The sequence below is a fragment of the Panthera uncia genome (assembly GCF_023721935.1).
Source record: "Panthera uncia isolate 11264 chromosome C1 unlocalized genomic scaffold, Puncia_PCG_1.0 HiC_scaffold_3, whole genome shotgun sequence".
In the NCBI taxonomy this organism is placed as follows: domain Eukaryota; kingdom Metazoa; phylum Chordata; class Mammalia; order Carnivora; family Felidae; genus Panthera; species Panthera uncia.
Genome location: NW_026057584.1, coordinates 65,302,478 through 65,319,136, shown reverse-complemented (window position 1 = coordinate 65,319,136; position 16,659 = coordinate 65,302,478). Strand labels below are relative to the sequence as shown.

The window sequence follows — 16,659 nt, the reverse complement described above, 5'->3', positions numbered from 1 at the left end:
TATGACTTAACAGTGCTCTGCCTATGACTTCTTCCCGTATTTTCTTCTGTAGATACCCAAATTTAGGATCACTGAGAATTGAGTTTTAATCTATCATACAATTTTATTTTACCCAGAGTGATTTTGTTATCACCATTAAGCATAATTTTTTAATGTTTATTTATTTTTGAGAGAGAGGGAGAGAACGAGCAGGAGAGAGGCAGAAAGAGGGGGAGACACAGAATCTGAAGCAGGCTCCAGGCTCTGAGCTGTCAGCACAGAGCCTGATGCAGGGCTCAAACCCGTGAGCCATGAGATCATGACCTGAGCCGAAGGTCAGACACTTAACCGGCAGCGCCACCCAGGCGCCCCTCATTAAACATAATTTGAAACATTAGTATAATTAGAATCTACATAAAAACTGAATAGTTTGTTTCAAATAAGAATGGGAAAATAGAGGTTATTACATAGCTGATACAAGGAAGTTCACGGAAAATGCTTTTTACCTCCATTATTTTCACAATTAGGGTGAATATTCTCTTTCTGTTAGTCATTTTAAATCAAATTTAGAACCCATATTCCATAAGGCCTTTGGAGCATGAAAAAGCATGCAAATGAATTTGGTTTGCTTTACAGGCATTTTGAAGTTCAGGCATTCTCTGCCTTCTAGTTATGCTGATGGTGTGGGTTTGTATAGTTCTATTTGTTTTTATTTTGTACTGTATTGTGTGGAGCATATATGTTGAGGTTCAGAATTGGGCAGTTTCCATTATCCTTGTCCATATACTTCTTATAGTCAAATAAGATTGAGATGGTTCAATAATTTAAATGCAAAATAAAATTTAAAAAAATCTAAACAATGAAACTTATTTGAAAAAACTTAAGTCAACATATTCATACTAATTTAAAATGGAAGTCCTAATTTCATGATGCAAACTGCTGGCTAGGATTTGAGGAAATAAGCATTCTAATTAACTTTTTTTGGTAGTGTTAATGGTACAACTTTTCTAGAAGGAAGTCTGGCAGTAGTTATCTAAATTACTCAGATTGCTAGAGTAAGGTGCTCTGAGCATTATTTTAATAGTAAGAATAAAGCAGGTAACATGTATTTCAGGTGCAGCTGCTAAAATAAATAAATAAATAAATAAATAAGCAAGCACACAACACATACACACATATATACACATGTATATATACATACATATATATCTGGATCATATGACTGATTGCAATACCACAAAAAGAATATGGAATATGGAATATGGAAGAAGTACCAGTTTAGATTAGGGATGGGAGAGGTAATGTTCTGTATTTTTGGGGTTTGATGCGTATCTGAAATACCTAAAAGGAAAAATTCAAAGATTAATTAGAAACTTGAATCTGGGGCTTAATAAAGATAATTAGATTGTATATGTTTGTGCATATGTTTTGTATACATACATAAATGTATGTGTATATATTAGTACATATATACACATATAACTATATATGTATATATACATATGTGTGTATATATGTGTGTATATATATATATACATATATATATACACACACATACATATATACCAAATATGGATATATAGTTATATAGATATATAAATAGTTGAGGTCCAAAGAGCACAAAAGATTATGTGTACTTGTAAATGTGTGAAATTCTTTATGGAATGATATTAAGGACAGCTCATTGAAAAGCATCTACCTATCATTTAACATTTGAGATTTAAAAAAATTCAGAAAGTTATTTGACATATCATTACTAATAAGTGTTTTAAGCCACATGGGTAAAATATTAAAAAGAGATATCATAGTCAAAATATTGAAAACACTAAAAGAAAAGTGACATATTATATATTAGGTAACGATAATAAGGATGATTACTGGCTTCTCATCATAAAAACACAGAAACCGGAAGAGTATAGCAATGTCTTTAAAGTGTTGCAAGGAAAGAAAAAAAGGTAAAGCTAGAATTCTACAGAAAGCAAAAGTATTTTTCAAGAATAAAGACAAAGATTTTTATTTATTTTTTAATTATTTATTTACTTATTATTTTGAGAGAGACAGAGACAGAGAAAGAGAATTTACTTATTATTTTGACAGAGAGAACAGAGTTGGGGAGGGGCAGAGAGTGAGAGAAGGGGAGAGAGGATCCTATGCAGGCTCCACATTGTCAGCGCAGCACCCCACTGAGAACCTAAGGAGAACCGTGGGATCTCATGAACCCATGAGAACCGTGGGATCTCATGAACTGTGAGATCATGACCTGAGCCAAAGTCCAGAGTTGGATGCTTAACTGACTGAGCCACCCCGGTGCCCCAAAGATATTTTTAGATGTTTCAGATGGAAATTTAGATCTTCAAGAAGAAATGAAGAGAAAGAAAAATGATAAATATTTGGGAAAATATAAAATATATAAAGCTAATTACCAAAACCAGGAAATAGCCCAATTGTCCATGAAGTGAATAGACAGAAAAATAAAAACTGGCATATCATATAATAGAACACAGTCCAACAATAAATAATAAAAAAATGAACTACTGGTATGCATAAGGAGGACTAAGTCCAAAAATATTATGATGAGTGAAAGAAGCCTGTCAGAAAATACTACAAACTACATGATCCACTTTATATGAAGTGCCAGAACAAACAAAACTAATCTCTAGGTGTGGAATAGGAACTGACTGAAAGGGATGATGGAACTTTCTGGGGTGATAGTAATGTTCAACAGCCTATTAGGACTTCAGAGCACACAGGCATACACATTTGTGACTACTGATCAAATGACACCCTTGAAATTTGTGCATTTTACTTGGTTTTACCTTTAAAAAGCCCATAAACAAATACTGGGTTCTAGTTAAATATATGAATTATGAAGTGTTTATGCGTGAGGCCTACTGGTATTTGCAACTTATTTTGAAAGACAATATGAAAATGTGAAGAATTGATGGATAGTTTGAGGAATGCATAAATAGATAAATGATAAACTAAATATTATAAAATGGCAATTGAAGAGTCTAGGTTCTAGGTGTGTGAATGTTCATTATACAGTTCTGTCAATTTTCCTATATGTTGGAAATATTTTATAATAAAAGTTTGGGAAAAAGTTTGGTTTTGGGGCTAGATTATCTGGATTCAAACCTGGGCTTTAGCATTTTCTGCGACCTTGAACAAGGTACTTAACCCCTCCATTCCTCAGTTCCTCAACCATAAATGTAAACAGTAAGTGCTTACTTCATAGGGTAATGTGAGCATTGAAAGAGTTAATAAGTATAAAGTACATAGAACAGTGCCTGCCAGGTACTACACAATAAATACTAGGTATTACTATTTTCAGTCCTTTAAAGCATGGTATTTTTATGTTTAACCATCTTTTGTTTTAACATTTATTTATTTATTTATTTATTTATTTATTTATTTTGAGAGAGAGAGAGAGAGAGAGAGAGAGAGAAACAGAGACAGAGAACAAGTAGGGGAGGGGTAGAGAGAAGAGTGCGACACAGAATCTGAAGCAGGCTCCAGCTTCTGAGTTGTCAGCACAGAGCCCGACCCGGGTCTCGAACCCAAGGACAGTGAGATCATGACTTGAGCCAAAGTTGAACACTTAACCGACTGAGCCACCCAGGTGCCCCTATGTTTAACCATCTTTTTAATTGAAATTATGGCCCTATTTCCTGGAATTTATAAAAAGAATATGCAGAATGTCACCTAATTTCTTACTGATAAATCAAAGTGATGATAATATTCAATTATAATAATTGCAGTACTATGTCATCCTTAAATAATTTTTCAAACATAAGGAGTTCCACTTTTTACATTTTCTTTTGCTTTATTTATTTAATCTCCTTTATCATCAGACTTCTAGATTTTATTCGTGCTGCTTACAAGTTATTTGCTTCTCTCTGCTTTCTCTTCTAACAATTGCCTCTAGCTTATTAGGTATAAACACCATACTAATCGACTGTGAGGTGGCAGCCCAAGATCTCCAATGGAGAAAGAAAATCAACCTTACTTTAAGTGTTCTGGCACTTCACAGGGCGCCTGGGTGGCTCAGTCGGTTGAGTGTCCAACTTTGGCTCAGGTCATGATTTCGCGGTTTGCGGGTTCGAGCCCCGCGTCAGGCTCTGTGCTGGCGGCTCAGAGCCTGCAGCCTGCTTCGGATTCTGTGTCACCCTCTCTCTCTGCCCCTCCCCCACTCACACTCTGTCTCTCTCTCCTTCAAAGGTAAATAAACATTAAATTAAAAAAGTAAAATAAAATAAATATTCTGGCACTTCATAAACCTTCTCCCTCCTCCCTATCCCTAAGTGTCATTGTTTTCTTATCCTGAGATATAGCTGGAAGGGTTGAAATTGATGAAGGTTGACTCCTGGATAAATAAGGCATAACACACATCTTCTTAGATTCCCAGATTCCATGCAGCTTTAGAAGAAGCTGATGGTATTTCTCTTTACCATAAGTATAATCTAAAACATGTCACAATTGTTACCCAATGACTTAATGTCCCAAGGGTATAACTATTTCAATGTGGGAGGACTAATTGGAAGGCAGCTTGCTGGACAGACCTACCATGTGATGGAAAATAGCCATTTACTCCTGTAAGCATGCAAGCTCTAGTCTCCAAAATTGGCTCAGGCTTCGCTCCATTTATTGCATAACTAATTTATATTCCTGGATTCTTCTTGTATTTATATGTCTTTACTCCAGTGTGACGATCACTTTCTTTATTCCAACTATTTTTCTTGCCCTGTTATTGTTTTACTCTTTCCTGACTTAAATGACTTCAGATTTATGGCTCTCATCTTTTTATTACCTGTGGTTGGGTTCTGCCCAGAGTTCAGCCAGTTTTGGCTAAGGCTCCTCAATATGTGTGTCTGATCCAGGATTGACCTACTCTGGGTCCCCCTTCTGGGCTTTTGGTGGCTTCAGATTTCCTGATTGCTCACCTCCATCCTTCCTTAGTTCCCTTGCCCTCATCCCTCTCAGATCCCTGGAGTACATTATTGGAATATGTTCTCTTGCAGAAAGAACTATGTTATTGTTTTTATTTGTAGTTCTACATTTTAATATTTTAATTTCAGATATATGGAAAAAATGAACTTTAATTTTTTTAAAAGGTTGTTCTTCATTTTTATATGTCATATAGGGCAGTACATTTAACAATGGTGTTTCTTTTTGACATAATTTATTTAGCAATCATTTGTGGAACATATGCTTATTAAGTGCCAACACTAGAACTACTGATAAAATATAGTCACTGAATTTAAGGACAATGAGAGACAGACTTTTAAACAAATAAGAAGCAAGTCATCTTGGTCATCTCCGAAAACTAAGCTTTAAGAGCAACAAGGACTAAAAATCATCTTCAACATGTCAAAGTTTCCAATAATCTCAGAACAATTAATGTCTCTCTTCTTGAGGGAGGATAAATCTAGGACATTAAGCTTCAGAATGATACAATCAATATACACAATAGAATTAGAAGTTCATAACAGTGTCAGATAATAAAGTTTCCCTATTTGCATCTGATTGCAGAGCTATGAAGAACAATGAACAGAAGGAAAACTTAGCGACAGTTGAAATGCCAGGAAGGGATGCAGTTGACTAGGAATAGGATGCCACTATGCCAGTGATAAAGTCATTAGAAAGCGAGGTTGCCAGGAACACAAAAATGAAGTTGGTTTTGCCTCAAATATTCCCAACTGAGTCTTGCAGGACGAGAAAGGTTTTGGTTTCCTACCAGTGAGTCTGGGAAAGGGGTCTAACCCAACATTCTAAACCACTCTATGTCCCAGATGTCTCCAGATGTTCTCAAAACTTCTACTGCTTTGTGAAATTGGCTTCTAGACTTTCTGAATTATCCCTTGTTACTCCAACAAAATGAGAAAGTTGTAAAGGAGCCAGGATCTTCCTAGAATTGTATTTATAGTGAACCCAATCTGTCATATTCTTGACCAAAAATTTCTGACCAGAGCCCATTACAGCTCAACAATTGAGAGAAAAATATGCTTTGTTCCTTCCCAGAGGAATGCAAAGGGGCTCTGTTATGCAACCAGACTCTATAACTTGCCTTTAATACTGAAGTCCTTGATGCATCTGGCTCCCCCAATATGCAAGACCTGATTTCCTTCTGTTTAAAAAAAATCCAAAACTGGCACTCTCCTTGGAGCTCTTGGGAACACTCACAACTAGCTGACCTCCATGAATATCCTCTTAGTCTGCATGAAACTGTTACATCCCCATGAACCTTCACTGTTGCCCACTTTTTGAGCAGTAGAACTAAGCTCGTAAATCCACAAACTATGCCCCAAATCTGTGACCAGATGGAAGAAGAGTTCAAAACCAGTTGTTTTGTATGGCCCACCATAGTCTGGCTCTGGGTTAGCTTGAGATAGGCACAAGACCTTCAACAATGTACCAGACCTCGGGCAGCTGACTAGATAAGGTAGTCAAATCTGCAGTTCACAAATACTGGGGCTTCTGAGAGGACAGAGACGGTGAGAGGATGGTGGTACTGAGAGTTGTAAGGAAAGAAAATCCTCTTAATGCAGTTGATTTGAATTATACCAGCCGTTCGCTGCATATTAGAAATCTCCTGGTGCTAATATTGAAAATCTAGGAGGCAGCAACCCAACCCGAACAGATAATTTCAGAATACCTTGGGCGTGGGCCTCTTGAGATGAATCTAATGCAGCTTGCTAGACAAAAAGATTCTCTTTTGGCATATACCCAAGCTTCTTCCACCCACCTTTATAAAGCAAGCAGAGACATTACATTTTGGGGGATTGTTTTTTCTTGTCTGAATTCCTAACTACGAGAGGTGGAGAATATACTAGAATTGCTGAGGCAAATACCTGCTTTAGAACATAACTTCTCCAGAAGATCCACATATTTTTCACTTCTTTGGGCACCTTTCCCCCCCTCATCTCTAAAATAGTCCTCATTCTCTGGATGCCTATTTGGTAATGATCTTACCAGATGTTGTCATTTTGTCACAGAGGTCCTGGTGTAAAACAGCTCTGATGTTTGAAATCAAAGAAATGCAGCTGCGACATCCACCTTATCTTACTTCCAGTTCCTTCCAAGATAATTTCCAATACATCTGATCTCATATTTAAGTAGCATGGCCATAAGTCACAGTTTGGGGGACAGTTTGGATTCATGTTTAGTGTTGAGAGCTAATTATTAATAGCACTCTCTTTCCTTTTCCAAAGCATCTTTAATTGCATGATGAATGACACAGCCATCCAAGAAGTGAGCCAATGCTCAGCCTCTTTATCTGAGTTCCTAGGGAAGAGGCTATATGGAGAATATTGTATATCGGCAACTGCAGCTGTGTCGTCTCAGAGACAATGAAGGACAGCCAAGAAAGGGGTGCCAGATGTTTTCCCTCTCTCCTTATCTCATTCCCTTTTGCTTCCCCGTCCCTTAGTTTGATTCCCTGAGTGGTGCCTGACAGGCATGCGGTCAGGCTGGGCAGACAGATTCTGCACATGTAGGAGGGGAATTCCCAGGACAGCCACAGCTTTCTTACCTTTTTCCTACCTTAGGGAATGGAAAGCACAGCATCTAAATAATCAACCGCTATGCTTTCTGGGAAGCTGGAGCTGATCCTAGGGATGAGCTAGGTTAGCTTTGCCAAAGAGAATTATGAAATGTTCCACTCTATACTAGATGATAGATATTTATTTACTCTCCTAATGTATTTACTAAAAGATTTAGAGTAGCTTACAAGAATGTAGGCCATATAGCAAGATAATATAAATGAAGAAAAATTAGGCAAAAATAAAAACAGGACAGTAGATCCACAGAGTAAGGATAATATCCCAAATGCCAATTTTACTCTGACATGAAATAGGAAGTAAAGGGTAAAAAGACTTCTCGCTTAGTTTCCAAAGTATTTTCAAACAATTACGCTCTCAAACAGACATAGACAATGCATCGAGCCTGTTGTGCCAGTGACATTCAGATAGCTCTAAAAAAAAAAGTAACAAGAGTAATGACAAGACTGATAAACAAATTAACTTGAGACTGGAAGGTACTGCATGCATAAGTGAAGGAGACAGAGTTGATGTGATCATTAAACAGAATCTATATTGTTGACAACATAGGAAGCATACCTGCTTTGGTGACATGACCAATTTAGGTTGACATTTTTGTTCACTGCAACCACTTAAATGCACTTCATATATACATTATGGCTTATACTTCATCCTTCCCACATTCTATAATGACTCAGAGCTAAATTCTCTGGTGCCGAGCCTTTTCCCTTAGAGCTTTCTATGACCTTTTTTTCTCCAGAGTTTAGAACTCAAATGATATTACAGGCATTGATTTTTTTTTTCTTATGGAGAATACAAAAATAATATCATTGTCTTTTAGGAAGCCGAAAGCTATGAGGAAAGATGACTGAAGCTCATGAAATTCTGATATATATGGATAAAAATTAAAAGAACCAATTATGTTTACAGTAAAGCTCTAGAAGACATCACTGAGACTCTTCTTAACAGATGCAACCTCGATATGGAAGCAATGTACACCCTCATACAGTTTACCTGAGAGTGTAAACAAGCATTTTTTTTTTCTGTTTAGCAATAGTTTCTAAAATAAAGTTGCATGTGCTCTTTGGCCCAGCAATTAAGTTGTCTTACGAATATTCTTGTTGAAGTTTGAGATGTCACATTTGCAAAGATGTTAATCGCAACACCTTAGGGTGGACAATCAAATAGTCCACCCTAAGGAGCTAAAACCATGAATTTCAGTATGCTGCTATATAGAACACTATTTAGTAATAATGAAGAATGAGATATGTCTGTGCTCATATGAAAAGATTTCCAAAATAGATTACTAAAAAACTTAATGTTGAAAATGGCTTTCATTGTTCACCTTTGAATAAAGTATTTTATAAGAATTATATGCATACTGTTATATATGCTAGTGCGTGCATGTTTCCCCTCTGGAGAAAGTAAGCTGTTACATCTGTGGAAAGGGGTTGAAAAAATTTCAGGGGATTTTGTCATATTTCTATCCTACCTTAACATAGTTTACCACGTATATGTATTACCAAAATCCAGAAATGGAGACTTTACACACCGAAGGCTCAGGAATAAAGGACAGATTGATCAGAGTGGCACCAAACCACCTGGAATTTTGTAGCTGTCTCTTCATCTTGACTTAAGCTTACTTGGTTTTCTGCTTTGGGATCGTTTGTCCACTTGAGCTTCTTACTTCCTTAGTTGTGATTACCTAACTCCTACTCTTTTACCTCTCCCTAGCATACAGTTTATCTTGCCAGACTTAATTGACTTTTTCTCCTTTGTCCTTGGACCTGAAATCTTCCTGTAGCTCTGCTTTGCTCCCAGGTCAGCCTATTTTGGCTTCAATATATCCACTTAATTCTGGACTCCACTCCTTCTGACAAATTCAGCCAAGTATTCCTAGAACATATCATCTTGCAGAGGAAAATTGTAAATAAGTAACTTTCTCAAAAACGTAAGTATTGCCATTTTGTTTTGGTAATATTCCTTAAGAATTTTATTCCAGCCATTCTTCTGGATTCAAAAGCTAGGAAAACAGCTTTGTAAATAAATGAGCACCACCAAAAATCCCAGCAAACAGGTCCCATCTCTCCTTAAATAAAAATTTCTCTTTTGAGAACTGAATTCCCCCCAGATCTAGTAAACTTGGATTCCAGTAATGGTTCATTAAAATAACCAGGAGCTGGGGTCCTTGTAAGTGTCTTTCTTCCAGACAGGAGGAGTGCAGGGTGGTACAACTTAAACTGAAGAGAAGAAATCTGGAAAAAAAATGTCATGACAAAATCTGAGCATCTGGTCTCAAATTCACTTACCTGAATCAGCCCAAAGTAAGCTCAGTGGACATTTGAAAGCCCTGAGGAGATGCAGGACAGTAAGTCACTGTGTAAGATGGAGTTTCACCAGGCTGAGCCATTATGACTAGCAATGGAGAGGGGGAAGGCTTCCAGGAACATGAAGGAAAGCTGCCCTGGTTTTAAGTATGCTCACTTGAGCTTCTCTATGGCAACCTCATGGTTCACAAGCATGGTTCACTTATTTCTATGGATACAACAATAACTTCCAAGCTGTGCCTGTCCAGCCCACCAAAACAAGCATGTTGGGGAAAGGCCAGAATCTTTACAAAACTAATTGTTCTTGTGACCCTCGTCAGTCAGACCCTTGACCAGAAGAAACTGGCCAGAGGCCATTTAAGAGCTCAGGAAGGAAGAATGAATTCTTGCCCTTGCTAGAGTAATACAAAGGAGAGATTGTTATGCATGTAACTTCTATAGCCATCAGCAATCCTGAGAACTTTTGGGCTATGGTTTTAGATGTGACCAGATCTGTGAAATGCAAAATTAAAAAAAAAAAAATTCCCCAACTGGTACATTCACTGGAATGTTGGAGGCCTCTTAGAATTGGCTACTTGCCTCTGCTCCTGATCACTCTGCAAGAGTTGGTCTGCATTTCCAGGATCTACTCCCACCCCAAAACTATTCCAGCTTTTCAAATGTAGAATCTAGCACAAAGATACCCAATCCCTTTTCAAATTGGACAGCAACTTTGAAACATGTTAGGGTGAGACTAATATGGACCAGAACCAAAGTTCTAGCCTGTAATCAGGTGCTTGGACCCTGCAACCCAGAATCAGAGACTGGTGGATCAGGAGCCTCACTCTGGCATTTGAAGTAGAAGGGAAGAAATATTCTACTCAGTACTATATATTCAATCAGGAGCTATGGCCCCCAAATCAGCATCTTCTGGTTCTAGTTTAAAACCAAATGCTCTGTCTTAATCTCAGACTTTTAAAAGTCATAATTTCTCTGGCCTGGGCAGTGGGGAGCAGTTAGGGGGTGAGGCGGAGATTTTGTTTAGTGCTGATAGTCAGTCTGGCACCTAGCTGGCATACAATCAAAGCTGTCCACAGAGTGGTTATCCTCAGCTAGCAATAAGTTGAGTCAATTCAGTCAGAAATACTGCAAATACAACAGAGATAACTGTTTGCCAGACAGAGGAGAGATCTCCCATCATCATGGAGTACAACTAGAATAAGCCTGATTTATAAATAGAAATGAATGGACAAATAACATGGAAATCATGATCCCAGTTGGGTCAAGAGATACTGACCAGATGAAAAACATCCCTATAAGCCCTCACATGAAAATGTTCTCTTTAGCCTTAAAGGTTTCCTCTTGCAGCATTGTGGAGGTGAGGGCTTACTTGCCTGGCCTTGGTTAGCCGACACTAATAGAAGAGAAAGGGACCAACTCCAGGAAAAATGAGATTTGTCTGTATAAGTTCATATGGTGGGTGACTGCATTGCTGATAGTTAGTCAGCATGGGTGGAGCTTACAGATGTCCTCTCACAACTGACCAAATGATGTTGGTTATTGAAAATGGTAGGACCAGACTCCCAGAAATCAAGAACGTCCTTTTTATACTAATGCCTCCACCATAAGCTTTCAAGACAGAGTCTTGGTAGATATAGGGTTGTCAGTCAGTCTCTGAGTATTCTGGTTGTGGTGTAGATCCTGTCATAATAAGATCTAGGGCTGAGGCATATTAGGATACTTCCTCCCTAAGTAAGGTTGTTTTCATTTCCAGAGTGCTTCATCCTACCTGGGCAAAATTAGTGGGAGTGTATATCAACTACCTTACAGACCCTTTCCCACAGGAGGTTGTAAGACAGAATGCCCAGTTCCTAGGTGCTTGTTTGGTTCTACCTTCTGATCTCTAGTGGAGACTTATGGACAACAGCAGGTTCTGGGGCCTGCCTAAATTGTCTGGGGTCTATAGGTCCCTTTTCCTGAGCCTATACCCAATTTCAGGTTTTATAATTTTCAAACACATCGATGGGAAAGAAGGGGCTCACAGTACCTCTTACCTGAGTCCAGGATTATAATGAACCCCAGCAGTTAAGAATAGAATATTGTACCTAAACTTTCACTTCTCCTATATTAATTATTGGACCAAATAAATTCAGCAATATCCAATATACTTACATCCCAAGGAAGTAAGACCACATACCTAACATAAAATTTAAAACTAAAAAGAGGAGGGTAACACATATTTTGAGAATATTTGAAAGTATTTAAATATGAATTGTTAACCATGGCACACAATTTTTTGAGGATAGAGTCTCATGTTTTAGAATATACTTTAAACTGTAGAGGTGAGAGATCAGGACCTGGAGAGATCAAGATCTGGATTTGAATTTCTTTTCCTTTAGTGCATTGTAGTGAGGCTGTCAAAGATCCTTTTATGTTTATATTGAACTAGACATAAAATGAGAGCTAGAATAGTGAAGTGGATAAAAACACAAAAATGATCCCTTATACAAGCAACAGTTACACATGATATTATAGTCACAAAACCTTAATGTAATTTGTGTCATTTAGTCCTTAACAGGATATGCAAGTTTTTGATGTGTCATTTACAAATAAGAAGAATAAAGCTTAATCAAAAGTTAAATAACTCTTTTCATTTTTGAAAACGAAAATTCATCTTTATCATTCTAAATCTCAAAGTCTTCTTCATTGGACTTTTAGCTCATTTTTGATTAGCCAAGTAACCTCAACAAATTACCTATGGGTCTTATCTTTATTTGTAAAACTAGCAGCTGGACTGTAGAAACTTTAATTAGGGCTGGAAAATGGCAGGTGCATAGGACTCTATTTATTATAGGGCCCAGATTCCTTTCTTTTTTTTTTTCCTTCTGCCATAAGCTATTCTCCTGAACAAGAGGCAGGAAGAAAAGTATCCACAAAAAGTACCACCCAGCCTTTTCATTTCAAGACAGTTTTCTGACCAATATCCAAATTTGACTCCATCATTTCCATTAATAAAGGGAGCATATCCACATGTTTTTATTGTTTTTCCTGCTTTCACCAATATCCTAAGTATTCGAGGCAACATACAACCAGAGTCACAATGAATACATCATCACTTCTAGGAGAAAACCTCTAGAAAGTATGTATTTTATAGATCTAAACAAGGCAACAACAACAATGACGACAACAACAAACCTGTTGATACAAACAATACCAAAATGTCAAGCCATTTAAACTGAGCACACCATTTCCCATTTTCTATTTTTCTTTATTTTTAATTTTTTTATCTATGCCTCTAATTTTATACTGTTGATTCATACGTGAAAAGCACCAATCTTAAAATCACTAAGTTACTTAAAATAAGAGACAAGATTCCTTCGAAGTATACTCCATCCTGTGTAAGCTTTTATTCCTTCCATTCCATCATTGTGTCATGGAACCTAAAAGTCATTGCCATTATGACTAAAATTTTACACTAACAGAGCATCTGGGCTTCTGAAGCTTACCTGGTGGATGAGAAAAACTGACCACATACACAATGCAGAGTAAACATCCGCAGACCACTGCTGCTCTTGAAGTAGCTTGCTTAATTCAGGTCCAGAATCTAAATTTACTGCTGAAGACCCTAAGGGTGTGTATGGGGTGGGGCGGGCTGGGGGCGGGCTGGGGGTGGGTGGTAAAGGCTGGCAGCAGATGGCCGCTGTCACCATCCCGGGGGTTGGGCACAGAGCAAGAAAAGGGACTTACTTGCTACCATGTGTCTGGTCTCCAACAGCACCTGAGGGAACCCTGAGAAGCAGAACTGGCTGGATCTCTTTTCTCCTTCTGGGCTTCTTTTTCATCCAGGATCACTCTGGCTTCCTGAGTTCTGGTTGCTCAGGAGGTGCTGCTAAGCTGACGTTTGCCGTCACCGGCTGATGCTACTCAAGCCACGACGGCTCCTTGGTAAATGGGCCCCACTGACTTGCCAGCTAGAAACTGCGTCTCTGGGGCGGCTGCTCAGCCACAGATCCAGAGACCCCTCCTGGCCAGATGCGCAGTGGAGCAGCGCCTGCCGCCTTGAAGCTGTTTTTGTGTCCTTCCCACTCCTCCCTCCCCTCTCCGAGCCAAGCCACCCTCTCCCCCGCCCTCATTCCCAGGCCGGTGCGAGACTTCCTCCGGAGCGGACGTGGGCGGGGTGATGGAGACAGAGACCAGCAGCCCCCACTGCTGAGGCCAGAACGGCAGGCAGCTGCTGAACATCTCCTCCGCAGCTGCCAGGGAACGGAGGGGGCGAGACGAGGGAATCGCTGAGGAGGTGGAGGAGAGAGAGTTCTGCGAGGGCAGGAAGGATGGAGAGAAGAGGCAGGGCGGGATGCAGCTTTGACTGTGTAGCGGTGGGAATAGGAGGGAGGAGAGGGCCGGGAAAGAGAGGAAGGGGAACAACTCAAGTTTTAGCCTTTGGGTGCTTTCTCTCTCGCCTTGCCCAGGAGAGCTTGTCAGGGTCAATTATCAGCCTGCATTCAAATCTGAACTTTGCTTAGGCGTGGGGGTGGACGTGGGTGGGGGCGGGGGGTAGCTGTTTAGGAAAGCGTGGCTTGGAGCTAACCACAACCTCACTCTAGATTTCTTTCCCACTCTGGTGATCTGAGATACGAAGGGCAGAGGAAAACATTATGCATACCTGGAAAAACTGGTGTGCAACAGTGAAGTCTGGGGGTGAAGGGAAAAGGTGTTGGACCTTCTTTCCCAAGTGGACTTTGGAAACTTTGCTATGCCATAGAACGTTCATTTTATAACCCTGTCTTGTTTGAAAATGAAGTTTCCTAGAAAGAAAGAAAGAAAGAAAGAAAGAAAGAAAGAAAGAGAAAGAAAGAAAGAAAGAAAGAAAGAAAGAAAGATTGCTACAACACACCAAGAAAAGATTACAAAAATGAGGAACAGGGAAAAGAAATCATGTATGTTTCTAAGAGGCTCCAAGTTTATATTCCAACGTGTGGGACAGAGGGGCAAAGTGGAACTAAACTAACATTGGTTCTGTGCAAATCATGTCAGAGACTGCATGTTTCATCCATGATTCACAGAAGAGGCCTTGTGACATGTACTTTCCTGGTTTAAATTCTACACGTTATAAAAAATTTCAAACATAAACAAAAATACAAGGAATATATAATAAACTTCTATGTACTCATCACTCTGCCTCAATCACTCTGCCTCAACTATTGTCAACATGTAGCCAATCTTGTTTTATCTATACTTGCCCTCCAACCTTGGTTTAGCTTCAAAGTAGTCCAGACATCGTATCATTTTGTCCAAAATTATATCAACATAAGCTTCTGAATAAAAACTTTTAAAATATAACCCACCCTCAAATACAATCCGATACTATTATCATACCTAAAAATTAACAATTACTTCATAGTGTCAAACATCCACTTGATTTCTTTTTAGTAGACAATGTACAGATTACCATCTTCTCTTTCCCACACTTTGTGATGACAGTACAAGTGAATTTTCTAATGCATAGAAGTTTCCTTTGGGGTAACCCAACTTATGTATTCCTTTCACCCAGGAAAACCTATGCATATTTCAGTACATTCAAACATAAGAAACATTTAACAAATTTAATATTAAATATTTTAAAGCTTAAATAAGATAATTGACATAAACTGCTTTGTATAATGCATAGTGAACAGGCAACTAATCTCATGATGTTGTACAAACCAGTAAGAGAAACAAGAGACAAATAGAAGGGAAACTAACGATGTTGGATTTATCTTCTGAGTTGGGCAATCATTTTTTGTTGTTGTACTGGAGCAAATCTGTTGCCACCATTGTTAGATAATATTGCTAAGTTGAGTTGACATATTTTGGCAATTATTATGCTCCTAATAATGAGTTGATGAGATTCTTTTGAATTGTTTAGCAAGGGGAAGCTGTTTGTTTTCCACACTTCTTCCTTAAGAACCTTATAATCATGTTTTCTAAGCTGTGTTTCCTAAGTATGTATTTAGAAGGTGGAAGCTCCAGACCTGTATATCCTGCCTTATCAAGAAAAACCTGCTTTATCACACTACACTTGAACCTGATCGGCCCCTAGGGGAATTATTTTCCTTGGAGCTACTTAAGTGGGGGCTGTTTTTTCTAACCTCAAAGACATCAGTGTCAGGAGTGTGGATGAGACTCTTATTTTTATTCTGATTCCACATCACCACATCCAGGGTTGGTAAAACCTTAAGCAATTCTTCCAAAATGCAAACAAATCAAAATTCCTTTCTTGAACATATGTTCTCTACGTGTGCCATCTTTTTCTTCTTCTCGTCTAGCATTCATCTTTTAACTTTATGGGAATTCTTATTTATTACGGATTTACTTTCTGGTTGACAGTCTTCTCTTTTATCCAGACTCTTAGTATTGTTAATAACTTTCCCATCCATTTGGATGCCAACAACATTTGGATGAAACATCTAATAGTCTAGCTTCTGATTTCCTCCCTAACAGATGATCTTTTTCTCTATTCCATCTCAACTATAATTTCCACATTTTGAATCTTCTCATAGCTAGCAACTGGTTTGTTTTTCTCCATAACACTTATCTAGCATGCTAAATATCAATTGCTTATTTGTTTATTTTCTGTTTTATTCTATCAGAATGAATGCTGCATGTCAATTCTTGCTTGTCCCCTGCTATGAGGTAGCACTTAGAACACACGCTGTAATATAGTATGTAGCCAGTAAATTTGCTAAAGGAATGAGCAGCAAGCATGCCTCTAATTCACTATGTGCTTCTCAAAACAATGTAGTGATTCATCATAGAAATAGATCATAGAGCACACATAATATGAATATGACAATTGTTTA

General features: G+C 38.3%; 1 protein-coding gene across 1 annotated transcript in view; it reads right to left on the bottom strand.

Moving 5' to 3' along the window:
• Positions 1–14,051, bottom strand: part of SCN7A (sodium voltage-gated channel alpha subunit 7) — a 79,733-nt gene extending 65,682 nt beyond the window's left edge. The window contains exon 1 of the mRNA XM_049615549.1: positions 13,568–14,051. Coding sequence (XP_049471506.1) covers positions 13,568–13,577 — 10 coding nt within the window. The 5' untranslated portion in view covers positions 13,578–14,051. The remainder of the gene's footprint in view (positions 1–13,567) is intronic.
• Between the last annotated feature and the right edge of the window lie 2,608 nt (positions 14,052–16,659).